Consider the following 26,282-nt stretch of genomic DNA (forward strand, 5'->3'; position numbering starts at 1 on the left):
CGGCCTTTGCCTCCTGCCTGCAATGGATACCGTGTCTGGTGCAGCCCCAGCAGGGACGCGCCCTTGCCCGTGTGTGTTTAACCTCGGCACGCCAGTGACACCCGGGCGGGAGCAGCGGGGAGCGGGGCTGGTGGTGGGGCCAGGGCTGGAGGGCTCCCCGTGGTCACATTTTCACCCCCATCCCCACATCTTCACCCCTGGGCAGGGGTGTGCTGGGCCAGACAGTACTGAGCCGGGCAAGGTTGTGCCAAGCCGTGCTGTGCCATGAGGTGAGCCTGGCTGTGCAGAGCCGTGCTGCGCCAGGCCTGAACGTGCCGTGCCGAGCCTGGCCTTGCTGTGCTGTGCCATGCCGTGCCACGCCATGCTGTGCCGTTCCGCCCCGTGCCGAGCGGCGCGGGTGCCTGCGGCCGCCGGCGGGCACATGGGCAGGAGGGCGGAGCCCGCGGCCTGACATCACTGCTGCGCCTCACCGCTACCGGACGGCTCCGCTTGCCCTCCCGCCGCCCGCCGCCGCCGCGCAGAGGTGAGCACCGCGGGGGGACGGGCGCAGCGGGATTCGCTTTGCCCGGGAAGGCGCAGCGGGGCCCGGCGCTGGTGGCGGGGCTCGAACCGGCAGCCCCGGGGCCGCGCCGGGCACACAGTGCAAAGCGGGGGCGGCTCGGCTTGGCACGCCGCGGTTACCCCTGCCTGGGATAACTGTTCGGGGTCTACCGGGGCTCCCTCGCTGCGGAGCGGTCGGCCCCGGGACCCCGTCCCACTGGCACCGCCGGGACCGGGGACCGGTTCCACCCCGCGGTCCGGTCGGCCCCTGGGCTCGGGCAGGGGGGTCCGGGACGGCAACGGGAGCGGCTCCCGGGGCGGTCTCGGTCGTGGCCGCCTCGGTGCCAGTCTTGGGTTTGAGGCTGGGGCCGGGTCCCGGTCAGAAATTTCCGAGGTGGCCGGTGTGTCCCAAATCCGGGCGGGCAGCAGGAAGAGGCCAGTGGGACGCTCGTCCCTGGCAGGTCCGCGGCGCTGCGGTGACGGGTGGTGCTGGAAGCACTTGCCCGTGGCTGGCGGACACGGCTGTGCAGGTACAATACATTCCTGGTACCGGGCACAAACCCTCCCGAAACGGGGCGGTTTTTGCTGTTCAAAGTAGGTTCGTGATGTGCTCTGCTCTAGCGCGGTGAGGTGGTGAGGTACAGACCGGGACACAAGTCAGGTTGTGTCCCTCAGAGAGCAGTTTGCGCTTAGGTTTCACTTTTTCATTCTCAGCTCTCCAAATGCTTTGGGAAAACAAGTGGCTTCTTCCAGCAGAGGAGAAATCAGCACTGAGATAAAACAAATCTTGGGGAAAATCTTGGCCAGGGCCCACAGTCCTGCAGAGGCGAGTGGGGAGCAGCCGTGTGATTCTTGTACCAATATAGGGGCTTGTAAAAGGTAAATGGGTAGGATGCTCTATGGGGGGACTTGAGCACTTAATTTCGTGTCAGAGTAATGGAGGGTGAAAGCTGTGAAGGAATTGGAGAGGTGAGTTTGTGGTACGACCATCCCACAGGTGATGTGACCTGGGGTGGGACTGTCCTTGTCCTGTGACCCTGCCCAGGGTGTAACCTCTGCTCGGGGGTTTGTGGGGCCTGCACCCCACTCAGCCGAGCAGAGGATGGACGGTTACTGAGGACCCCAGATCATTTCCCTCAGTATATTCTAAATGAAACCAGCGCACGGAAAAATACCTCCCATGGCAAGAAACCAAAATTGAGAGACAGCCAGAGAAGAAGGCCATTGCCTACAGTATCAATACTCCTGTGGGCTGAGGAGACAGAGGGCTAACAAGATTTAAATACTACATCAAGCTTAAGCTTTCTCCTTTTCTAAAATCACATTTGCTATGAAACAAATGTACAGTAATACAAGATCCCATAGTCACTGCACATATTTGATTTCCTCCATAATTGTAATGAAGTAAATGTTGATGACTCAACAAGTCTTTGTTTAAAAGAAACACACCGAGCCTCAGGAAAACGTGCTTTTTGAAAGCATTTTTGTTTGTTTGTTTGTTTGCTTTGCTTTTCATTTTTGTTTTTGGTTTGTTTTACTTTTTATTGTGAGGAAGTATGCTTTGGCTGTGACCTTGTAACATCACACCCATAAATAGAAGTCGGTTTAGATTCAGGGGAAACACATTTTTTCCGATGGTGGAAGAAGCAGGCCAGCGCTCTCAAGAGGTGGGAAAGGCGCTGGCAGCTGTGGTAAGAGATGCTACATACCAAGAATTAAAACCCACTAATTTGTTATCTCAAAGTTTACCATCACTGATTAGAATTAGCTTTTTGTCAAACCCATGATGGAAGCAAATGCTAATGTTTTCCAAATTTTAAGTTACTGCTTCTTTGGAGGGTAGTTTTCCCCACAGCTTTAGAGTGGTTTAAGTAGCTTCCCATCTTCGTCTAAGTGTAAGTGAAATGTAGCTTAACTGAAAGAATAAAACATTTTGAAAGCATGTTGGTGATGTGGGAGCTTATGTCCCATTTCCAAAAGCACTTAGGTACTTTGGAGCCTAAATCACTTGAACATTTTGAAAATTTTTCCCAGGGTCTAAGGAACTGAGACAGAAATTCCTCTCATCCTTTTTTCAGGTTCTCGGATTTTCCATTACTCTCGCTAAAGCTTTGATTGTGGTAATTCTTGAGTATGTATTTCCATTTAGTCTGTATTGAATACACCACTGTAGTCTTCGGGAAAAATAATCCTAAGAGCTCCCCATGGGCTGTAGGCTTCAAGAATCAGGGTCTGTTGATAGAATGTCCCCCACAAAAGTATGCTGATACCAACTAATGATCATGGGTAAGCACTAATAGATACCAATGTGCATCACTTCGGGTGCTTAGAATAAATTAACTTCTTACCGTGAGAGCGTGCTTGCCACAGGTGTGTGCGGGAGGCAGCACTCCAGCAGACCTGGCTTTAAAAAACACATTAAAGGCCATCAAAGGAGGATCCCAGATGGATGGAACTGACCAGGCAGGCAGCATCAGCTCCCACTGCAGCAGCCAGCATAGCTTAGCACAGGATGGCTCTCCTGAGCGGTGGTGAAATACATGGTATTTGTACTCATCCAGGACATGTGGGTCTCGCTAAGTCGTTGGTGACCTTGGGGGCAGGCGTGCTGTGCACACCGGCACGTGCACATACACACACCAGATTTCCCTCATCCTGGGGAACATGACACTGAGTCGGTACCTTCTGCTGCTGCTTTATATCAAAGTGTTCTCCTGCCCAGACTCACCTCCTGCCCATGACAGCTGCCCAGCAGAGCTGGAACATGCCCCCAGGAATATAGTGTGCTCAGGCAAAGCAAGTGCTATATTCACAAGGAAAAATGATCATCGTAGTCATTGTTCTTCTGTGATCCTTTCCTCCTGAAGCCACCTGCTGCCTTCTCCTCCTTTTATTCCAGTACCTCCCAGGTCAGTAATACTCCCTCTTCTTCCTTTCCTGTTGGCCTCATCACCTGCTTGAAGCAGTGCAGAAAAATAGAGAGAAATGTAAAACAGATGGCCAGAAAGGCACACACACAGCAAGGGGTTAGCAGCTCGGTGTCCTTCAACAGAAGGGACTGGGTGAATTCTCCTCCCTGGGCTGACCAGTGAGAGCCCTAAGCTCTGGGAACAGGCAGGGGAAGGCAGAATGCTGCGAGGTCTCGACATCTCAGGGCAGCAAGTGGCCTTTTGGTGGAGAGCATCTCTCCCACCCATCTGGATCCCTAAACGGGGGCACCTGTTCAGCCAGTCACATTTGCCCATCTCTCTGGGTGGCTTCCCAGAAGCTGCTGGGAAAGGCACATGAGGCAGAGTGTGGCCCTACACTGGCTCTCTTGCCTTTTCTGGGCAGAACACCCTGTTTTTATGGCTGTGTGTGTTCAGGGCTGGCTCAGAGCTGCCCCCGGGCACTGTGTGCTGTGCCTGGGCTCACAGGGAGGAAAGCAAGAGATCAGCAGGAGCCGGGCTGACCCCATGCCATCAGTTGTGTCTTCTCCCCCAGCTGTGGTCCTGCGCATCCTCTGAGTCACTGGGAGAGGCAAAATCAGAAAAGCAATAGAGTGCTGATCTTGGAGACCCTTCTAACAGGCACCACAGAGCGGGAATAGCCAATGCAAATATTTTCATGCACACACAGCACAATTCCTCCGTGTCTTTCCTGGAAAGAAATAAAGAAGTTTTAAACAGCGGAAGCCTGCCAGCTCCCTGCGGTGACTGCTGAAGTCAGGTCTCACCATCTCTGAAGTGCTCAAGTTCCCAGCAGAATAGCACATGCTGCCTGGAGAAGAGGGGAAGAGAGTTTCCCCGGCTCATTTCAGGCAGGAGAACCTCCTCCCATCATCTCTGGCCAGAGGGCATTATTAGATCTACCTGAGAAGCTTCCACCACCCGGGGTTTTGGCTGCTTCCCACACTTCCAGGAGGGGAAGGCTCAGACATGGATGAGTCATTGTGAAATAGTCATTAACTTGGTAAGAGCAGCAAGTGAATTAAGACCCCCCGAAAAAGCCAGATAAACCACATAAGACTTAAGTACAGCAGCTAAAGTTGTTGTAAACCACCTCTTTATGTTACTTAAGAACTGTGAGATGATAAACAGCAAAAATAACCTTCTTATTCAGGGTCACATCATGTCAGCATCAGCACTGCTCTGATCAGCATCTGCACCCCATCTTGTTTCAGGTCTGCGTTCTCTTCAGTCTTATCATAAAAAACCTCCGGGCTTCCCACATTTTCAGATTCCCATTTTATGAAGTTTTACTACCGGCAGGTCCTTCTCAAGCCTCTGATTATCAACACAGCAGGCACAAGAAGCAAGATCTTTTTGCAAAAGAGCACAGGAAGCTCTTCAGACAAGGACTATGCTGCAGAGAAGGGGTAGCTGCAAAGCCACTTGCCTTCAGAGACAAATTTGGGAGAGTTTGGGGTTATCCATGGCAGAACCTGTTGGTAACTATGCTTAGAAGTACATAGTTTTGATGAAGAAAGGAGGCAAAGAGTTTTGTTTTCCAGTTCCGTATCGCAGGTGGGTGATTTTTCTGCTCAGTGTTAATGTTGCCTGCTTAACCTTGGGAAGGGATATTGTCCCTGTAAAGTGACCACAGGCTGATGTATTTCTATAGGATAACTGTAGCCAGAATGTCTGAGTTTGCCTGGGAAAAAGAGACTGTTTTGCCCTGGTGGGAAACTCTGGTAGCCCTTTCTCCTCCGCTTTCCCCTGTTTTGAAAGATGTTTTTGAATTTTGGTCACGGTGAAGAACATCCCATGGTCAGGGACATGCCTTTGGCTTCACCGCTAGCTTCCGAAAAAACATCCTCAGTATTTGTTAATGTTTAAACCGGAGTGTGTAGAGAGTGGGGATGGTCAGTGCCTGTCAGCCCGTGTTTTCATTAGTGGGTGATGGAGTTGGGAGGCACATACTGAATTTGTAGGGGACACCGAAGTGGGAGGAACTGGAAATGTTCTAGAGGAGAGACTAAGAATTAAAGATTGTGACAAATTGGAGAGATGGTCTGAAAAAAACAGGTTATGTCCTGTGTGGTAGACTAACTGACCATGTGGACACCAGGTGAGTGACCAGTCAGGCAGAGGCCATGTGGAGCCAGAGAACAGGGTGACAGGCACTGTGGCCCATGAGTCAACAATATCACACAGTTGTGCAAAAGCAAACAGTGTGCTGGGATGAAGAAGGAGAAGTGGCACATTGGGGAAGTGGTGTCTCTGCTCTGGGTAGTGCATTGGAAAATGCAGTTCTGAGCATCCTCCAAGAAAAATGAGAGCAAGGAAGAGAGGCTGAGTTGTTGGACACTCAGTAAATAGCAGCTCTGAGGAAAGAGTTGTGTTTCACTCATGCAGGAAAAACTCAAGGAAGATGTGAAACCTGTTCTCAAAATGCAGAATGTATCTGCAGAAAAGGAGGAGGCAAATTGTTTTCCATGACGTTTGGGGGTAAGAGAGGAAGTAGTGAGGTTAATTGGATTGAGAGGTAGACTTTGCAGGGGTTGTGGAAATGGTTTTCACAGATAAACACCTGATAAATGGAATAATCAGATAAACACCTGCCCTGGGGCAGGGAAGAGGACCTCTGAATGCGAAGTGCAGTGGGGTGGAAAGGTGGCAGGGGGACATGCAGCAGCTCCACGGGTCCCACAGTAGGTCTGAGGTCACAGCAACCCCAGGAGCCCACAGCAGGTCTGTCCCCACCACGTCGCAGGGGACAGCCCCAGCACCCAATGATGTCTGCTCGGGGCAGGTCCCTGTCCCACCTCCCCACCCCGGCAGTACGGGCACAGGGCAAACAGCCCCCGTTGCCCACCAGTGTTCCTTGCCCCATGGGCGAAGGGGCTGAAGGATGGCAGAGCAGGGAGACCAGTTCCCTGCATTTCCTCATTCTCACGGGTTGGCTGGCGTCCTGGGTAGGTTTGCAGCATGGTTTTTCTGGCTGAAGTAATACAGATGATTGATTTATTCCCCTTGCCAGTTCCTCGTTTGCACCAAAGGGAGTTAACTCTGCTTTGGAAGGAGAAAGGAGGGAAAAAGGCAGCAAACCGGTTTCTTCCCCTGCTCCTTCCCTTGCCTGCAGAGCAGAGGGGTTATTTCCAGACAGCCTGGGAAGGACTGAAAGGTCTGCTAGGGTTAAAGCAGCTTTGGATAAGCCCTTTGTGCTTGCTGTGCTCCTTGGTGCGACACTCTGGGTGTGAGAAAGAGACTTTAATGTTTTTTTTCCCTGGAAGCAAAATGTCTGTAGCCAAAAAGCGAGTATTTCTGCCCACAGCAAGTGCTGAATGGAGACTTCATGCACTGAATGCTCCTCTCCAGCTGGGGCTTCTCGATGGTTAACACAGCAGGAGATGCCGGCAGGCACAGCTTCTGCAAACAGAAGCTGGAGGGCTTCAGCTTTGTGGTTCAAAGGTCTCTCCATGCAGATGGAAAGTCCCCTGGGGGCAGAGATCACCCCGTCCCTCCAGTATGTGTGTTTGTGGGACCATGCTCCACAGGCAGCAGAGCCCAAAGGGACCGTCCTGGTGCAGAAAACAGGACGTTCCTCTGCAATTATTTGACCAAGGGCTCTGCTACATCATTTGATTCCTCATGTGGCTCACTGGTCTTTCAACCCATGTGCTCATTAGGAGATGTAGATAATATCATGTGCTTTATCTCAAATAACTCTCAACGCAGAAGCTGAAGCACAGAGGAGGCTTTGTGATGACCTGCACCAGCTTGAATCCACAGTTGCTGGAGACTCAGTTGTGGTCGGTCTGAACAAAGCCTGACCTCGGGGGAAGATACAAAAGTGGTTGGTTTAGCCAAGGTGCTGCTGGCTCAGACTCTATGTGGGGCTGAGCTCAGAGATGAGCTTTTGTGCCAACAGGAACAACTGCAGTTACACTGGACAGGACCATTACTTGGAGCTCCTTATGAGATTGCTGCCGTGTTCTTCGGCACAGTTTGCTTCAGAAATGTTTTTATTAGAGGGGTTTTTATTAGAATTATTGTAAAACTAAGTTATCTTTTATCTGATAAATCTGAATACTAAGGCAGTGAAATGAGTCTTGATTTTTTTGGCCAGAACTGAAGCCCATGCCTTCCCACCCCAGTTCCTCCTTCAGGGTTTGCAACTCGAACACAGCCAGACTGTGAGTCACAGGAACCAGCCAGTCTGTCCTGTACCCGAGGAAGTGAAAGGGGCCCCAAAAGATGGTCTCCTTGTTAAAGAGTCGGCCAAGGATATCTGGGCCTTCCCAGGCAAACTTGCTGGGGTCTTGTTATCGCTGATATCTGGGTTCCCCACGTCTGTGGAAGGAGGATAACAACGGAGCCGGGTCCCCGTTAGCGGTGGGGGATGATCTGCTGGGCAGATTGGCTCTGCTGTGAGCCCAGAGACACCTGAGCGGGTTCCTGCACCCCAGCTCCGTCCACAATGGCTGTCGGGCTGCCAAACATGAGCAAGGCTGCTCATCGTGGGCAGAGAGGCAGAAAAACCTTGTTTGCCTGGCGCTGAGCCTAAGCTAACAGGCTCTGCCAGGCCTCAGGTGCAAAATATGTCAAATTATCCATGTTTTTCTTCTGTGAGAGACCCTCCCACCCCTCTGCCTGGGCAACAGAAATTTGACTGCCTCGTTTCACCCAGCTTTTGTCTGTCTGATCCCATTCTTTGGGGCAGGAGTGGCCTTCTGGCCAGTTTTGGTAGGGTGCCTGGCAGAGGTGAGCTCCCCATCTTGCTCATTGCCCATCACTGCTGTTGTCCCGCAAATAATAGCAGTAATTGCAATGCAGTCAGTGAACTGCACAAAGGAATGAGCGTGCTAGAACTGGACATAGGATCCCCATGCAGTGATATAAAAGTGCGTTTAATAGACTAGCTGAAGGGCAACTTTACATTGTGTTAGATATTTTAATTAGGGAACTGCTTCCCAGCTAGGATTGAAGCTAGTTTTCTTCCATTAGACTGTGCTTTAAATCATCTTGTAGCTTCCTTGATAAGAAACCGATTTCCTTGAATTGCACATGCCATAACTCATCAGGAGTGCGGTTTCCTTAATAGGGAAGATCAATAAGTAAGGTTTATCTAAGGCTACAGCACACTAAAGATGTGTCCGAGCGCCGTGTTACTCGCTCTTGGCCTCCTCTGTCTCCAGGTGACTCCATGGCATCCTGGCCACAGCACTTTGCACTGGTGGATTGACCTTGCCATGAAGAATTAGCTTGTGAGGGGAGAGTTTTAAGCAGGTAGCACATTGTCCATAGGTGCAGAAAAAGCAGAGTGGACATGGAAAGTCGGGGTGGCGGCGGGAACTGTGGGTGGGTTTGTGTGCTCGGCAGAGATACAGGAGTGAAAAAACCTGTTGCCTAATCAGGCGCTCCATTTCCAGGCATCTACTAGGCAGACACCACAGCGTTTGTCTCAGTAAATTGCATTTACAGTGACAGTGGGATTTTTCTCCTTGTTCCTTGGGAGGATTTCAGTGTGTGGCAGTGACAGCAACATGACAGGGACCAAGCTGCCATCCCACCGAGGGCTGTGCAGCAGGGTGGGTCCTGTTCCAAAGCCCTGCAAGTGAGAACATGACTGAAATAATCACACCAAAATCCACATAAAACATTTTGAGGCTTCTTACTTTTCAACTATCCTGCTGACTTCAAAGGCCGTTTAATTCTGTCATCCTTTTAATCAAAATAACTGAAGACAGCAAAGCTGTTTATCTGCAAACATTGCCAGCATCTCTCTACATGTTCAGTGGCAGTTACAGGACAGAGAAAACACACTGCAAGAAAATCTGCTTGCAGCAAAATTCACATCCCAGTAGGAGCACAGAGAGAGCTTTTGAGGTGCTTTAGATCGATTATGAAATGAATCTGCAGGTAACAACTACTTTGTCACACTTAATGTTGATTTCTCTCTCCTTGGCTGAGAGCCAGAGATGTGTCTCTATTTTGGGATAACATTTTCTGTGTGCAGGTGGCGGAAAAGGTGCAGGGGGGTGTAGGAAAGAAAGCTCATTAGGCTGAAGAATAGCGTTGGTCCTAGAACAAATAGTTCTGGCCATTAATAAATTTAGCTGGAGCAAGAAGGTTTCTGAAAAGTAAAGCAGTGAGCTTTCAATAAAGCATCTGATAAGGAGGAGCTATGAAAAAGAAATCTTTTCAGGTAAAGCTGCATTACTTTACACTAACATTCTGTGATTCTGTGTGTGACTAGGGGTTTGGCAGCATGACTGGTTGTGGGAGAAGAGGATGGTCTGTCTGTATTGCTCTCCAGCATTCCTTGAGCTCCACTTGTGAAGTTGCTCTTCACCCCAGGTGGTCTCTTCTCCCTCCTCATTGATGTGTTTCTTTTCCAAGCTGACAGCCCTTGTCATCTCTCTATGACCCTCTTCTAGGTTTATTCCCTTTTTTTTTTTTCAGTGAATTAAGCAGAACTGCATCATATTGTTCAATATATGGATTTATACCATGGTCTAGTAGTGTTTTCTGTGTTGTTTTGTGCCTTTCCCACCAATTCCTGGAGGAAGCGTCCCAGTGACTGTGATATACATGGAATATACCTAGGTGACACAGCCAGCATTACCGCATCAGCCTTGCAGCACAGATCTGGAACAGAAGCATAAAATTTCAGAGTGAAGGATGAGTAATTCTGAGTTTAACAGGAATCTCTTGATCATCTAGAGCGTGAAAGAAAGTCTATTTGGTATGTGGGGAGTACAAGAAAGGTGTTATTAAAGGGGAGCAGGCAGCTTGCCTGCTTTTAGCACTTGTTTTCTCCTGAGAAAGCTTCATCCATGAACACGCATCTTTGGTCTCTGGGACAAGGGGGTGCTTGGTGAGAGGCGAGGAAATCAGACAGACCTCTGCCACAGAAACAGTATTGTCACTGAAGACATGATTTTTTTGTATCCAGGACAGGGAATTAGAGTTTCGAGGTCCATCTGCTGAAGGTGTTGTCCTCTTTCCATGCAGAGCAGGAGTGAGAGATGGTGGTTGCTGTGTGAGAGATCTCCCCCAGCAACTCAGGCTCTGTTTGATGTGTCTGCTAGGGAGCAACAAGCTGATATTTTCAGAAAAATGGGATCCCCAGATCTTTTTTTGTGAGTGCTTTTAACAAATTTACAGCTCATTAAAGTATAGGTATAGTTAGGGGAGGTTATGGCCATAGGCAGCACTTGGCATGTGTCAGTAGTGAACTCTGGTGCTCAGGCACTGTGAATGAGGAGACCCTACTGCAGATTCTTATCAATAAAGATTGACTGTCCTAAACAACCATCACCCACAAGCTCCATCTTCTCAGTGTTCACTCCCTTTCCCAGATCACTTATGAGCATGTTGAACAATACAGATCCTCAGGGAAATCCCTTGATAGCCTATTCCTGTTATGAAGATTATTTATTCCTTCTTAGCCTTTGTTTCCCATTGGCAACTATTGATGCAGAAGTGCCCTTCCCTTTGCACCACTACTGCTCCAAGCCCAGAAAAGCCTTGGGTGAAGGACATTTCCAAAAGGCTGTGGAAAACACAGCCTGCACCAGGGACCAGGTCACCGCTTCAGAGTGGTCACCTTCTATTTGAAAGACCTTGACTAGCTGTAAGGCAAACTGTATACCGCCGAAAACAAGTTGTTTTCATTGCCAATATATCACGAGTCTGCTAATTTATGGTGATTACTACAATCTCTACCAGTCTACCCAATAGAGAAGCCTGATGTCCTGGTATGTACGTCCCTGGGACACATCCTGAGCCCTTCAGAAAATCCACCCTTAAGAAATTTGCCATTCCTTAGGAGCAAATTTGCCTGAGCTGCCGGTGGCACAGCCCATGAGCAGTCTGGCAGTTCCCTGCATGAGTTTCTTCTGACCTCTGGGGCCAGCTGGCGTGCTGCCCCTGCATTTATCGATCTGCTCAAAACCTCTCCACGGCCTCAATATCCAATCTGGTACGGAGAGCCGGGAGTGTTACAGGGCAAAATTCATTAACGTTTGTAAAGCTCATCAAGATCTTTCATGAGCAAATCCCATCATGTTTTAATACATTTTTTAAATGTCACGAGTAAGTTTTCATTACTTGTTGAAGAGCTGAAGCAAACAGCACTTACCAGACCCAAATATTGGAATAGGCAAAGGCTGCAACTCTCGTCATTTACCATTTTTAGGACACTTTCATTTCAACTTAAACTCCCGGCATTGATTCTGCTCTTGCAAATCAGAAGTACCCCTTTGGCTTTCCCAAATGCAGGCTCAGGGATGCCCACAGACCCCCTGGCCCTGGCCTTTTCAAAAGATGCCATGGGTGGTCTGAGAGTTGCTGGTCCTGGCCACTGTTAGGGTTGCCCTGGCAGTGCAAGGTGCCTGCATAGGGTCCAGAGGAGGCCACAAAAATGATCAGAGGGCTGGAACAGCCCTGCTAAGTGAGGACAGGCTGAGAGAGTTCAGGTTGTTCAGCCTGGAGAAGAGAAGGCTCTGGGGAGACCTTATTGCAGCATTTCAGTACTTAAAAGGAGCCTATAAGAAAGGTGGGGGCAAACTTTTTAGCAGGGCCTGTTGTGACAGAACAAGGGATAATGGTTTTAAACTAAAGGAGGAGAGATTCAAGCTAGACATGAGGAAGGAACCTTTTACACTGAGGGTGGTGAAACACTGGCCCAGGTTGCCCAGAGAGGTGGTCGATGCCCCATCCCTGGAGACATCCCAGGCCAGGCTGGACGGGGCTCTGAGCAACCTGATCTGGGTGGAGATGGCCCTGCTCGTTGCAGGGGGTTGGGCCGGATGAGCTTTGAAGGTCCCTTCCAACCCAAACTACTCTATGAGGAACAGTAAAGCATGGATGAGTGCAGCCAGGAGGTGTCAGATCTCACAAACCTTCCTAAAACCCCTCACCTCTGGCCCAGCATGGTGTTTTGTCCCCCTCCAATGGTGCTTGTACGTTACTGCACACTTGCAGGTGGGTTTGGCAGATGCGTCCTGGGCTACTGGGACCCAATGCTGTATGTCTGTCTGTAGGTGTCAAGGAATTCCCTTCTCACCCAAAACCACGTGCACGTCAGTTCAAGTGGCCTAAATGGCATTTTTACCCATGTGGTCTGGGTCTCTGCGAGAGCTTCCCAATGAACCTGCATTTCCTCTTGTTTTTCCTGCCAGGATGTCTGGAGGAGACATGGCCAAACCCCTCCTGGGTCACCAGAGCATGGAGGGTGACCCCAGCATCAAGCCTGCAGCTGGCCGCACCATCGGGGTGCTGGGGAGCGGGGACTTCGCCCGGTCATTGGCCCTCCGCCTGGTGTGCTCCGGGTTCAAGGTGGTGGTTGGCAGCCGCAACCCGAAGCGCAAAGCCGGCCTCTTCCCTTCTGCAGCAGAAGTCACCTTCCAGGCTGAGGCGGTGAAGAAGACGGATGTCATTTTTGTGGCGGTTTTCAGGGAACACTACTCCACCCTCTGTGACCTGGCTGATCTGCTGGCGGGCAAGATCCTGGTGGACGTTAGTAACAACTCCGAGTTCAACCATCACAAAGAATCCAATGCCGAGTACTTGGCTTCCCTGTTCCCAGCTTGCACTGTGGTCAAGGGGTTTAATGTGGTTTCTGCGTGGACACTGCAGTCAGGTGCCAGGGATGGAAATAAGCAGGTATTGTTTTCTTCTGACAAGAGCCAAATCCCAAGCGTTTCAGCAGCTGAGGTCTGGCAGCATCAACAAAACAGCCTGATGCCCCAGGAGAAGGGGTCTGAGTGCTGGCTGGGTATCCAGAGACCACCCCATAGCTTCTGCATTTTTTTTCACTCAGAAATGAACTGCCCTCGCTTGCTTCATGCTTTGTAGTCTTTAAAACCTCTGCCTAAGTGAGAAGTACTATTTAATTGTCTGTTTATCTATCTAAACACAGCCAGTAAAACAAACTGGTGGTGCACACATGAAACGAAACCTGTCCAGAGAGAGAGGTCTTTGGCAGCCATGGTAAACCCCCATCAGAAAGCCGGCCAGGAGGCATGATGCTCAGTGAAATAATGTAGGCTCCTTTTAGCACAGCATCCCTCCTGACACACTCCTTCCCAGCAGCATGGTCTCTCTTTGCCCCACGTGTATCTTTCTGTTCCTTGCAGGTTCTGATTTGCTCAAATAACCAAGAAGCCAAGCGCACTGTAGCAGAAATTGCTCAAGCCATGGGATTCACCCCTGTGGACATGGGCTGCATGTCATCAGCTCGTGAGATCGAGAACATTCCCCTGCGCCTCTTACCAGCCTGGAAAATCCCCATCTTTTTAGCTTTGGGGCTCTTTCTTTGCTTCTTCACTTACAACCTGATCCGGCAGGTCATCCACCCTTACATCAGGGAGCAGAAGAACAAGTTGTACAAGATCCCAATCGAGGTGGTAAACACAACACTGCCTTGTGTGGCCTATGTCATGCTGTCTCTCGTCTACTTGCCCGGGGTGCTGGCAGCCTGCTCGCAGCTCTACTACGGCACCAAATACAGGCGTTTTCCAGATTGGCTCGACCAGTGGCTCCAGCACCGAAAGCAGATTGGGCTCCTCAGCTTCTTCTGTGCGGCTTTGCACGCCGTGTACAGCCTCTGTCTGCCCATGCGCCGCTCCCACCGCTACCAGCTAATCGAGATGGCCGTCAAGCAGGTAATGGGGGTGCTCTTCAGGTCAGCACCTGTAGTAATCTACACACATCCAGGTTTGGGTAGTGGGCTTAACAGCTTGGCTTTTGCAGTCACTTATAAAGCATGTATGGGATGGTGGGAATAAGCCATTATTTATACAGGCACTTCTATGAGGGAACAGCCTTTCAGTGCTTAAAATGTGCCCATAAGAAAGATGGGGACAGATTTTTAAGCAAGTCTTGTTACGACAGGACAAGGGATAATGGTTTTAAACTAAAGGAGGAGAGATTCAGGCTAGATGGGAGAAAGAAATTTTTTACACTAAGGGTGGTGAAACACTGGCCCAGGTTGCCCAGAGAGGTGGTCGATGCCCCATCCTTGGAGACATCCCAGGCCAGGCTGGACAGGGCTCTGAGCAACCTGATCTGGGTGAAGATGTCCCTGCTCATGACAGGGGGTTGGACTGGATGAGCTTTGAATGTTCCTTCCAACCCACACTGTTCTATGATTCTGTGAACTGCACACCACATACCGCACTGAGGAGTGCACTGCACGCCCATCCGCACAGAGGACCAGCCGTCTCGCAGGGTGCTGCCTGTGCGTTTACAGCCAGGGCTGGGGTCAAACTGCCCCACGCCATTGCTCCCCAGAAGCACAGACAAGCCTTTGAAGCCAGCCTTGCCTGGCACCTGCTGTGCCTGAGACTAGGGCAGAGGCAGGAAAAATGCCAGGAGGGGAGAAATCTGGTACTGGAGGGAGCAGAGTTCCCCTCAACTTTTCTCCTTAGACTTTGGGAGATCCCCATTTGCCCACACTGTTGTTCACAGTAGGTGCCCGCTGGAGTAACCACATCATAATCCAGGGGGTTTGTTTTGTAGATGTGTTCTCATCACAGTGTGCTTCCAGGAGTTAAATAAAGTAATGGTGAAGAACTGGTCATAGTCTAGGAGAACAAGGAAATGGAAAAGGACTTTTGCCTTATTGAGACTGTCGGCAGTGTTTATGCAGTGTGAGATTGCTACCTACAGGCAATTCAGCCAGCTCTGTAACTTGGCAATGCCACAGGAAATGTGATTCTGCCCTTCTCTTGCCCCCGGCTTCTCGCTGCTCCACCCCACTCCCTCCTGGGATGGCACAAGCCTTGTACAGCTGAGCGGGTAACCCGATAAAGGAATTGTCCTGTAATCAGTCTGTTTTCTGCACTGGGATATTTCCCGGGTGTTTCCAAATGCTTGTCCCCACACAGAGGAGGGAAGGGGCAGTGGGGAGTGGGACGGCTGCTTTCAGTGATGGTGCCTGTTCAAAGCATCCATCAAACCACATGCCCAGCCTCTCGGCTCCAGCCTCGAGCAGGTCCTTCTCAATTGCCACAGTCACACATTAATCTCAGGCGAGCATCCTGTGTTCATTTCCCCTCTACCTCCTGTTTTCTACCAACATCTTTGTTTAGTAAATTAAGGCCATTTAATGGGCTAAAGAGGAGGATTTTAAATGTTGTTCTTTGCCATGCAGCATAAAACCCATCTTCCCTTCCATTAGCATGAACAATTTCCCCCCTAAATGCACTTAAAATGGAGGTTATTAGGAGACTACTGCATATTCAAGCATCTGTATTTGTTTTCATGGCTTTAAACCGACTTCTAATTCTAATTACCTTTCCAAATGCAACTTTGGGGCTTGCTGCTGTGGTTATGGGCTGTGGGAGCTGAAAGCATTCAGCAGTTCTTCCCAGCAGGCTTGAGAGCTTGGCCAAACAGCAGTGGGATAAAAGAGCATTTCCACACCTCCCAAAATGCAGGGGCAAATAACACTGGAGGTGTGAATAGGACCCAGTGTTCATCCAGGAAAGCTGCTTCCAAAACCAAAACGAATACAGATAAAATTCAGTTCCTCTATTCCTAAGCACTCTGTTTTAACAAACCTTCATTGTCATACCAGGCTGTGGAGAAGAAGATGAATGTCTGGGTAGAGGAGGAAGTCTGGAGGATGGAGATTTATATCTCTGTTGGAATAATTGCCCTGGGCTTGCTGTCGTTACTTGCCATCACTTCACTTCCATCCATCGCAAACTCTCTCAACTGGAGGGAATTCAGTTTCATTCAGGTAAAGTCGACATTTGCCAATGCCAGAGAGTGATTTTGCAGACTCAGGCCCTCACGCAGACCACAGGGGCCAGAGGCTGACCTGCTATCCCAACGTGTCCCCACTCCGGCACAGCCACCACAAGCTGTGCCCCGGTGTCAGGGGCAACCCCTGCCAGTCCCCACATCCCCATGCACCCCGGAGCCACGGACCCCCCGCCCAGGAGGTGACATGGAGAGCAGCGGTGGGGATGTGGTGTGTCCCGGGGGGTCAGATGGCTCTTAGACAGGGCTCGCCTGGGCTGCTGAGGGTGCTGCTGTCTCGAGGGAAAGGGAAGATGTGATGTGTCATGGGCATCTGCTCAAGGATTAGCAGGAGGCTTTGCAGGAGGGAGTCTTAAATGTGTTGGCTGGAGTTCTTTCTCACCCTGCATTTAGGAGCATTAGTTAGACATGCTGAGAAAACACAGCCTGTGCTTTGCTCATGTGACACCCCCCTGCAGAATCCTTTTCCCCATCAGCTAAAAACCTCCTGAAGTCACACAAGGTGGAAAGGCAGAAAGCCTTGGGGTCATTTGGAGAGGGCAGGGTTGTTCCCTCGCGTGGGCAAGATCCCCCTTGGAGCCAGTCACGTGTCAGTCATGCATGACACGTGTGAGCTGCTGGGGGCAGTTTGCAGCAGGCTGCGGAGGGCAGGCAGGCAACCCACCGTGGAGAGAGCTGGCTGGGGAATGCAGGTCTGCCCTTGCATTTCAGGGAGAGTGAGCTTCTGAAAAGTTAGCAGTTAGGAAAGCACCTGGGAGGACTGTGCAGGGGTGGGTCAGGTTTGACAGAGCTTGCATGCACCCAAATACTGAATAGAGACTGGTTTGAAAAGTCGTAGACGGTTCTATAAAAATACCCAAGCTCAAGAAGCACAGAGAACTGGGTGGGATTTAAAAGAAAAGTCCATGTCTGATCCTAAAAAGTGAATTAGGAGTGTAATTTTTCTTTCTCCAAGATCATTCCGTGGCTTAGGAGCCTTCTTCCCACTTGCAGCGATGTCCAAGCTTCCAAAGGCCAAATGCCTGTCATGACCTGCGTCCACCACATGGGACAGTCACAAACCCCAAGCTCAGGGGGTGCAGCACTCTCAGGGATGCGCTTGGAGCCAGGCTTAGGACTAGTTAACAGGGATAGCAGGGAATGAACCTTCAAGTATTCCCTGCACATTAGTGCTCACTTTAAGGCCAAATTCCGCTCACCATGTCAGCGTTGTATCCATAGCCCTGAAACCCCGTGTTACCTGTGTTTCCTACATTGCTGCTGCATAGCATGTGCCAGGCTTCAAGTCCCACTGCAGTGACCAACGTGGCACCCCGACATGTGTGACCCCCCGTGGGACCCCGTCCCCCCACAATCCCCACTGCAGAGCCTCCCCTGTTCATCACATCCAACCCTTCAAAAGGGGAGGGCAGGGTTCACAGATGCAGAGATGAATATCTATCATCCAGCCTCTCCTGGTGAAGCTCTTCAGCAGCATATAAATAATTCAATATTCATTAGAGCAGGAGTTTGAAGCCTGTTCCCTGCTTCCCCCACAAGTGCCCTCGATCACCAGCCAAGCAAGTCAGTTTGTCTCTTTTTTTTCTCTCTTGCAGTGGGCTAGTGAGTAATTATTTACACTGAGTAGAAGAGCCTCACCAGGAGAGCCTTACCCCAAGAGATTGTCCCTCAGGGAGAAGGGAGACCTGGCTTTAAACCTCTCTTTCGGATCGGACAGCTGAAGCTTATTAATTCTTGCCATCACATCTCAGGGGAGGGCTGCAGCCGCTGGGACGTTGGATAAATCGATCCTGGCTTAGGCATCTCATAGCAGGCATCCCAAATGAAGGGAACAATTCCCTTACAGCCTGGAAGGAGGCTTTGAAACTCCCTACATTTCCCCTTGGCTCCCCAGGCAGCCTGGCAGCTGTCCTGGAGGGTGCTGGCGTTATGTCATGTAATATATATGTTATCGTGGCAGGTACTGCTGCTGTCTCCTACCAGCGCTTGTAACACGACTGTCGCATCTGCCCTTTGGGATGCCTTCCCGCGTTTTTCTAAGGGTATGTCAGCGCTGGGACCAGGCAAATATGTGATGGTCAGCTCCAAAATAGCTTTTGGCTGCCCCACGTGGGAACTGGCTGGCTTAGTTCCTGGAAAAATACACCTATTTCTGTCTGTGTGGGATAAGGCACGATGGTGTGACACGAGCTGATCACATGCAGGAGAGGCACGGCTGGTATTGTTGCCCTACTGTGGAAATACCATGTAAAAAGAGCAGGTTGCAGATCTCTTAGAACATTAGCTTCCGTTTATTTTTTTTTAAGGAGGACTCTCTTAAATTATTTACTCTTCAGTAAGTTGGTGATGCCTTTCTTGAGAAAATTGAGAGCAAATACAGCTACCCAGGCTCCAGCAGTTAACATGCACATAGCGTGATATGATCTTCCCTAAATTAATGCACAGCAGCACGATGTAAATACAAGAGGTGAAGCGCGAGGCTGCTTCCTCAAATATTTGGGATGCCTAGCACTTGGCCATTTACAGTGCACCAGACGCATCGTGGCTTCCTCTGCCTGGCAAAAGTGAAAAGACAGGGAAAGTGGGGAGTGCTGCCATCCCAGCCCAACGTGTCCCAGAAAATGCAGCAATTCGTTGCCATCTCAGTTGAACTGGCTGGTGTATTTGAGAGACGTTGCACCAAAAGCCGTGTTTGAGAGAGGGCTGAGCCTTGGTACAAATCCAGGAGCCACTTTAGTCCCGTCCTTACCTGGAGCTGCCCAGGTGTCACATTTTCTAGCAGCAGGGTGGGCACCTGTGTTAGTGTCATGGGATACTGCCATGCTCTTAAAATACACTTCTGTTGCCCCGAAAGGCTGAAAATCCCATTTGGATTGTTGCTAAGGCTTTAGGAAAAAAAAAAAAAAAACAACAAACCAAACAAAAAAATGCACACACACAAAAACCACAAAATAATAAAAAAAAAATAAATAAAAAACCCCACAGTTAATTTTTTATAGTAGTTCTTGCACATATATAAAATTCAATTAAATATAGTTGAATTGGATACACAGTTCCCTTATATGTCTAGTTTTGATTAACAGAAAATGTATGGGATCTTGACACTGGATAACAGGAATGATTCATATGTAACTCAACTGTGATTTACAAATCAACTCTAATTGGCTGAGAAGTAAAAATGTATATGATTGCCTTTACCTTCCCACCCTGAGAAGTCCTCCTGGAGTTTGAAGGTTGAATTGACCTGGTTTCTTCCTTAGCTCATGTATTGCAAGGTACAAAGAATCTGTCATCAGACCTTTTCTAACCCTCCTGTCGACGAAGTGCGAGCCAGAGCCGCTTCCATGGAGCTAATGACTTCATGGGATGACAGCAGCAGAAGTCAGAAACATATTTGGGTCAGGAAGGGGTTGTCGGCTTTGGGCACTGCTCAGACTTTTCTAAATGAGCCACAAGAAACCGAGTCACCTTTGCTGATGCATTACAGGGAGCCTCACAGACACCAAGGTGATGAGGGAGATGTAAGAGTTAATACAAAGCAGAAAACAGATGCAAAGCCTGCTTTAGGAAGATGATACCATCTTCATACAGCCGTCTTTCAGAGAGCTTTAACACCTTACAGGGGTGGTGGTCTTACATTCCCCATGCTGTGATAGTGAAGAAAAAAAACCACACAAGCACAAAAAAACCCCAACCAACCAAAAAAAAAAAAAAAATCCACCAAAATAAAACAAAATAAACCTGCCACTGTTTAAAACAAAACAAATAAGAAAAAAACAGTTGCATAGCTAGAAACTGCACTGAGAGGATAAACAAGAACAGAGCTTCAGAACTTAGTATGGTATCAGGGATCAGCACGTTGGCAATTCAGCCCCTGTGGGTGCTCAGCAGGCTCTGCATTGTAATACACTGAGCAGATGTTGAGCTGTATATACTGAGCCAAGCTGTGATCAGTGAAACTTTTGTTTTTCGTGCACTTACAGACCAACCTGTGCCCAGGTGACAGCTTGTCTGGTGGGTGCAGCCACGGGGCCCTGCTGTCCACAGGTCCTGAAGCCAGCATTGGGACCCCCCAGACACCCCCAGCTCTCCCCAGACAGCCCCTTGTTTGTGCTGGGAGCAGATCAGCCCATTGCTGCGGTCTGAGGAGCTGCCAGCACTGTTTCCTGCCACTGATGGCTTATCTGTGTGTTCTTTTGCCAATTAGCCTTTTTATTTCATGGGCCCCACTGTCTGCACGCAGAGATGGGTCACAGAGCACCTGTGATGGTTCATCACCTTTTGTCCTACTAATTTGCACTCCTGCTCTCCCCTGGTATCAGCAGCAGTTGAAAGAAGAACAAACTAATTATCTCCAGCTCTGGCATCACTGCGGTGCACAGAGCCCCACTCGGGCTGAGTCTGGAAGCCCCCTCTGCCCAGGGCAGAAAGTGTCTGCTGCCCTTGGACGTCATCCTGTCCCCTTTGCCCCTGCCCTGCTTTACTTCTCTCCTCTGCCAGATGAGTCTCAAGCTGGTACTCCCAACCTTTTGCCACCCAGGGGTTTTATTGCCTGCTGGAGAGAAGCTCAGCATTGGTAAATGACGGATGAGCGACAGGTAGGGTCCTGCTGTTAAGTTCCACTATGATCCTGGCATATTCCAGCAAACTCATCCTTAATTTTCCAAGTGAAACTTATCTTGACCCTATTTGGTTTGCTGCTTATTACCTCTTTGGCTTAGGAATCACACGTGGCTTATTGTAAGAAGGAGGGCTGTCCCTGAAAGCAAGAATGGATGTGGGGATGCAGGCAGGACTGAGGTTCAGTTCACAGGTCTGGTCCCAACTCCTGGCTCAGCTGTAAGACAGAGAAGAGTTCCCCAGCCTGACTGGGTGTTACACGGGTGAAATCTTGGCAGGACCCAGTGACACCCGCATGACTGCCAGATAGTGCTGTAAAAGGAAAGTACCTGGATCTGGTAGCACATTTTGGAGCATTCCTTCCCTCCCCTGCCAAGTCCCCTCAGCTGCCTGAATGATCTGCTCTGAAGGTTAGAGGAGCCTTGGTCTAGTGAGTTGGTAACGATGTGGTACATTTTAAAAAGTTGTCCGGGTTTTTAAATAGTTTCCCAGCAATCAAAAACAGGAAGGGATGCTTTGAATTAAATAGTTTTCCAGCTACAATTATTTTTTCAAGAGAAAATGATGAGTCCTTCCTCCTGTCTTGCCCTGGTCCCTTATTTCCCTGCTATGTCCTCTTTCCTGGATGTATCTTCAAGAAGACCATGTTTCTTGCCAATCTGACTAGCTGCACCAAGCCAGATATTTTGGCTTGCAAAAGCTTCCTTCCCTGTGTTAGGGACATCAGCTGGAAAATTTTCCCTGTCTAGGCACCTTGAAATGTGGCTGTTATCGCAGGCTTACACCAAGCATTTGAAGAAGGGCAGCAGAGCATTATGCTGCACCCGTGCTCTTCTTTGAAAATACAGCAGCAAAGGCTTGTACTTGAGATGCCTTCAGGAGTGAGGGCCCATGGGCAGCGGAAGATACAAGCTTGGGAGCCACCACCTCTGATCCAGGCAGGAGACCACCAGTGAGGGGACCACAGAGTAAAACCCCTCTTAAGAGCAGCCCTCAGAGTAAGCTGGAAATATTCAGGGAACACATCGTCTCTGTGAGTGCTCAGGAGCCACGATATCAGCTGAAAATGGGAGTTCTGCTCTGCAGAACAGGGGCTGGGTTCTTGCTGCCTCCCTGAGTGGATAAAGGGACTCCCCATTTCAGGGACTTAGTCCATCATGAGGTCTGGCTCACAAACCAACAGAGACAGAGAAGGAAACCCTTTAGGGCTGGTGCTCACCTCAGACCAGAGCACTTCTCTCTTCACAGTCTCATTTTTCCTATATATGAGGCCAGTTACCCGAAGGTGTCTTTGCTCTGTGTGAAGCTGCAGCTTCACCAACTTGTGTTGGTGCCAACTGCTGGTCCAAAGTCACCATGCCAATGCTTCACCCCACCACCAGCAGCCTCTCGGCATCCAGGGAGCAGCAGGTGGTGGAGCCGGCAGCTGCAGCTGGGGAGGAGCGTTTGGGAGCTGCCGACAGTGACATGCACAACAGGGGCCAGGGGCAGGAGCCCACCCCTCAGCCGAGCTGGCAGCATCTTCTGGGAAGCTCCTGCTGGGTTTCTAATATCACACTTAACCTCTGATTAGAAAAAGAAAAAAAGCAGTCTGGCATGCTACCCAGGAAAGGTTTCCAGTCGTGTTTTGTTCTGGTCAAGAAACGCAGGAATACTCATTGCTTTCTCTGTGCCGTGTACACTCACAAAACAGTGTAAAAAAATATAGCAAAATAGCCAGGCACAAGGTCCTCTGCTAACTGGCGTGTGTTTCTCTTCCTTTCAGTCCACCCTTGGATTTATTGCTTTGGTAATCAGCACGCTGCACACGCTGACGTACGGATGGTCGCGGGCTTTCGATGAGAACCAGTACAAATTCTACCTGCCCCCGACCTACACCCTCACGCTGCTCGTTCCATGTACTGTCATCCTCGCCAAAGTCATCTTCAGCTTGCCCTGCATCCAGCACAGACTGCTGCGAATCAGGAGGGGCTGGGAGAAGGGGCGATACGTGAAGTTTGTTCTGCCCAGCACAACGGAGGAATATTCAAGCGGGGAGACCTCTAGCAATGTCTAACAGAGCCCCAGCTGTGACAGAGGATTTCAGAGCACTATCAACATTTCTAGAAAGGTGTTTCTTTTTCTTACATATATGTATGTTTTGGTATAATTGTATTGTGGGTAAATAATAAAATTTGGCGACTTTAGAAAATGGATGATCATGAAACTAGTTTAGACAGCAGTAGTTAAATTATATTGCTGATTTGCTAGGACAATTATTGCCTTAAAAATGACTGTGAAAGCCAAGCTAGCAGCACTGATATACATGGGAAAACAATGGACTATGATGTTAGTCAGAGCAGTCACTTGAGGTCCTGGCTGGCAGCTCCCTGGACCACTGTTTCTTGGTTGCTTCCCTAGCTGCTCTCATAAGTTTTTCATTTGAAGTAGCACAGATTTCCTGTTTTTTTTTGTGACAGCAAAGATATCCTGCCTCTTCAGTGTCTGGATCAATCACGGCTGTGAGGTTTAGAAAGACGAAGTGTCACTGGTTTTGGTCTCCTCATTGAACTCTATGAACAAGTAAGAACAGTACTATCCATGTTATGCAGCATCTGCAGGTTCTACTAAAAGCATCCAAACCTGACAGCAAGTCCAAGTATCCCTGTTCTCTCAAATACAGACAGCACTTCTGGTCCTGTAAGCCGTGCCTGGTGCACATTTATAAACTATGGAAATAAAGCACATTTTCCAGCAGCATAAGAGCATTTGAAGAGAGAGATGTCCCTGTCATCACACGTCTGGTCTGCACTGCTGGCTCTGAGATGACAGCCACTCCTGCTGCACGTTCTCTGTTCTACTAAGCCAAAGTTTCAACCAGGATTTGATGGAAATAGAGTGAAGATAATTATCGGAAAGACCCACTGCTTCACAAAATTGCATGGAGAAAACCAAGGCCTTCCAGCTGGTGTTAGATCAAATAGCAGGGTGAAGTTTGTAGAAATCACTGTCACCTGAACATGCCCAGTTACGCAGACAAAACAGCAGCTCTAAACCCACTGGTTTCACTCACAGTAATATGAACGGTCTTACAAAGGGAACAGCAAGTCTTGACCACAACATGAAAATACAGCAGTCATAAATTTTGGGCACAGCCCTTCATTGCTTTGCACCTCAAAAAGTCACAAAAGATCACAAAGCAGGTTATCAAATGCTCTTCTGAATTCACAGCCACTTTGGACAAGGTACAGGGCAATGATAATTTCTGTCCTAATTTCTTTTTCCACCTGTCATGTTCTATCCCTTCAAGCCCTTGATCAGAATAATTCTTTAGGTTTCGGATATCCAAATGACCAGAGAATGGACAGCCATCCACAAAAGCTCAGTTGGGATGACACAAGAAGACTACCTCAGGTCAGGTACAAGGCCATGGCTAGAATAGCCTCTTTTTCCTACAGTTAAGTAAAAGACACCACTCAGTGTTGCTTTGAGAAACAACACCTGTCAGCATCAAATGAGGTACAGTTTGTGGGACAAGAAAGTACTTGCTATTAGACCAATTAATATAAATGGGGGCGGGGGGGGAATGATCAACTTTGGGGCGCATAAGCCCTTCTTAAAGGCACTATTGCTTCTGTAACCTGGATGATTTCTATACAGAGAATCTAAAGAATTCCCTGTTTAGCCTCAAGTAACTACAGTGAGTAATGTTCTCCAAATATTGCTCACAGTGCCAGTAATGCTATTGAGGGATTTCAGTTCTTGCCTAAGGCTTACAGGAAAGTCTCCAAACTCCACTTCTTTTGACTGAATGGAAAGAAATCAGCATGAGGGAAATGCCTAGATTTCATCAGCTGCTGATTTTTTTGGTTTGTATTTTTTTGGCAACACAGGGAAGGTACCATTCTTTCCCACTGTCCTCAGAAAGCTGTGGTTATTCAGGTTTCCCCATCCACCTCCACAACCCAGCCCACATCAGCACCTGATCACATCACCCACCCAGAACTACTTATTTGTGGTTGAATGGTAGGTTAAGATACCACATGCACTTGAGGCAGTTTCACTTGAGTATAATTCCACCCGCTCCAGTTTATCTCATCCTTGACGGAAAACTGGATTCAGCAAGTTTGTTCTTTTAGTCTTCTCTTCCGTTTCATCATCAAGCAAAGTCATCATAAAAGCACCAGTTTACACAATTTCTGGTTACAATTCCAATGCCACTTTTTCCCACCTAAGCTTCTTTTCGTGTCTTTAGGTCAGGCAAGACTTCTGCCTGGTGGTAAAAAAGAAGAAGAAAAAATATTATGAGGCAGGGAAAGAACATTATACAGGTTTACAGGCTTTGCCTTCAAGGGGAGAGATGCAGTTTTACTGTAACTCGCTTTTCTGCTCAGCAGAAGCAAGGTTTGCGCCATGGCTTTGTTCAGGACTTTGACGCCCGCATACCCTTTCCCACCCATGGCAAAGGGACAGTTTTCATGAGCAGAATCAGGCACCTGGGCCTACCCGAGGAGCTGGCTCCGTTACTGAGTCAGCACGGTGCTTTTCAGATGGACACAAGCCCAGATGGACAGACGAGCAAGCTCAAAACCCCCACAGCTACCGCAGCTCCACAGCATCTCAAAAAAGGCTGGTCAAGTGTCTCCCGGTAATGCTTGTGCCAACATCCTGACCAGCCAGGCACCATCTCTTTTAAAGACTGAAAACAATTCCTAGAAATGCAAAACAGTGCTTCAAAAGGTGCGCTCTATAGGCATCTGGTCCTTCAAGCCTTTGACACAACTGTTTAATTTCTTCTGATTCTGGAATGCTGAAAAGTGAATTGAGGAATTTTTCAATTATCTTTTTGCTATGATTTTTTCTTTTAATGTGGATGGGGGGTTTAGTGAGGTTAAAATTTACCAGTTAGCTGGTTTTGTACTTGAAGTTTCTGTCTCTGTATATATGTACACACACATATATATAATTGCAGAATATATAGCTGGAATGTAAATTCTCTATATTTTTATTTTCTGTATTACCTACTATGTGCCTCTGGGATATGTAAGAACCAACTGAAAAGCTGTAAGATAAGGCCAGTTTTAATCAATGGCATCTGTAGTTACAGAAAAGATATTCTTAACAGGTCTATATATTTACATCAGAACTTGTTTGGGTCTTTTTTCTCTCCTCCCCCTAAACAATACCATTACTTTAATGGCAGTAGTAGTGTGATTATCTAGAATTAACCACTAGGAAATAAACCCCACTGCAGTAAGCAGCTGTTAGAGTCTCCTTAGCAAGGTAATGTCTGAAAATTATCACCACTGCGACCTACAGTGCCAACTCTGTGCGTGTGGGAGGGCACAAGTGTGTACATACATTTCATTGCAAGAGGGCAGTGATATTACACAGCAGTTGTAGTACAGAATCACACAGAATCACAGAATGTCAGCGATTGGAAGG

At 48.8% G+C, this 26,282-nt stretch overlaps 1 protein-coding gene across 1 annotated transcript; it reads left to right on the forward strand.

Annotated features, from left to right (window-relative positions):
* Positions 1 to 234: 234 nt before the first annotated feature.
* Positions 235 to 25,983, forward strand: STEAP3 (STEAP3 metalloreductase). The gene is made up of 5 exons (XM_065841007.2): positions 235 to 523; positions 12,650 to 13,133; positions 13,607 to 14,134; positions 16,051 to 16,215; positions 22,624 to 25,983. Exons 2-5 carry the CDS (start codon positions 12,651 to 12,653, stop codon positions 22,912 to 22,914), a joined length of 1,467 nt encoding a protein of 488 aa, XP_065697079.1. The 5' UTR covers positions 235 to 523; position 12,650; the 3' UTR covers positions 22,915 to 25,983.
* The last annotated feature ends 299 nt before the right edge of the window (positions 25,984 to 26,282 follow it).

The sequence above is a fragment of the Patagioenas fasciata genome, chromosome 7 (genome assembly GCF_037038585.1).
Source record: "Patagioenas fasciata isolate bPatFas1 chromosome 7, bPatFas1.hap1, whole genome shotgun sequence".
Taxonomy (NCBI): domain Eukaryota; kingdom Metazoa; phylum Chordata; class Aves; order Columbiformes; family Columbidae; genus Patagioenas; species Patagioenas fasciata.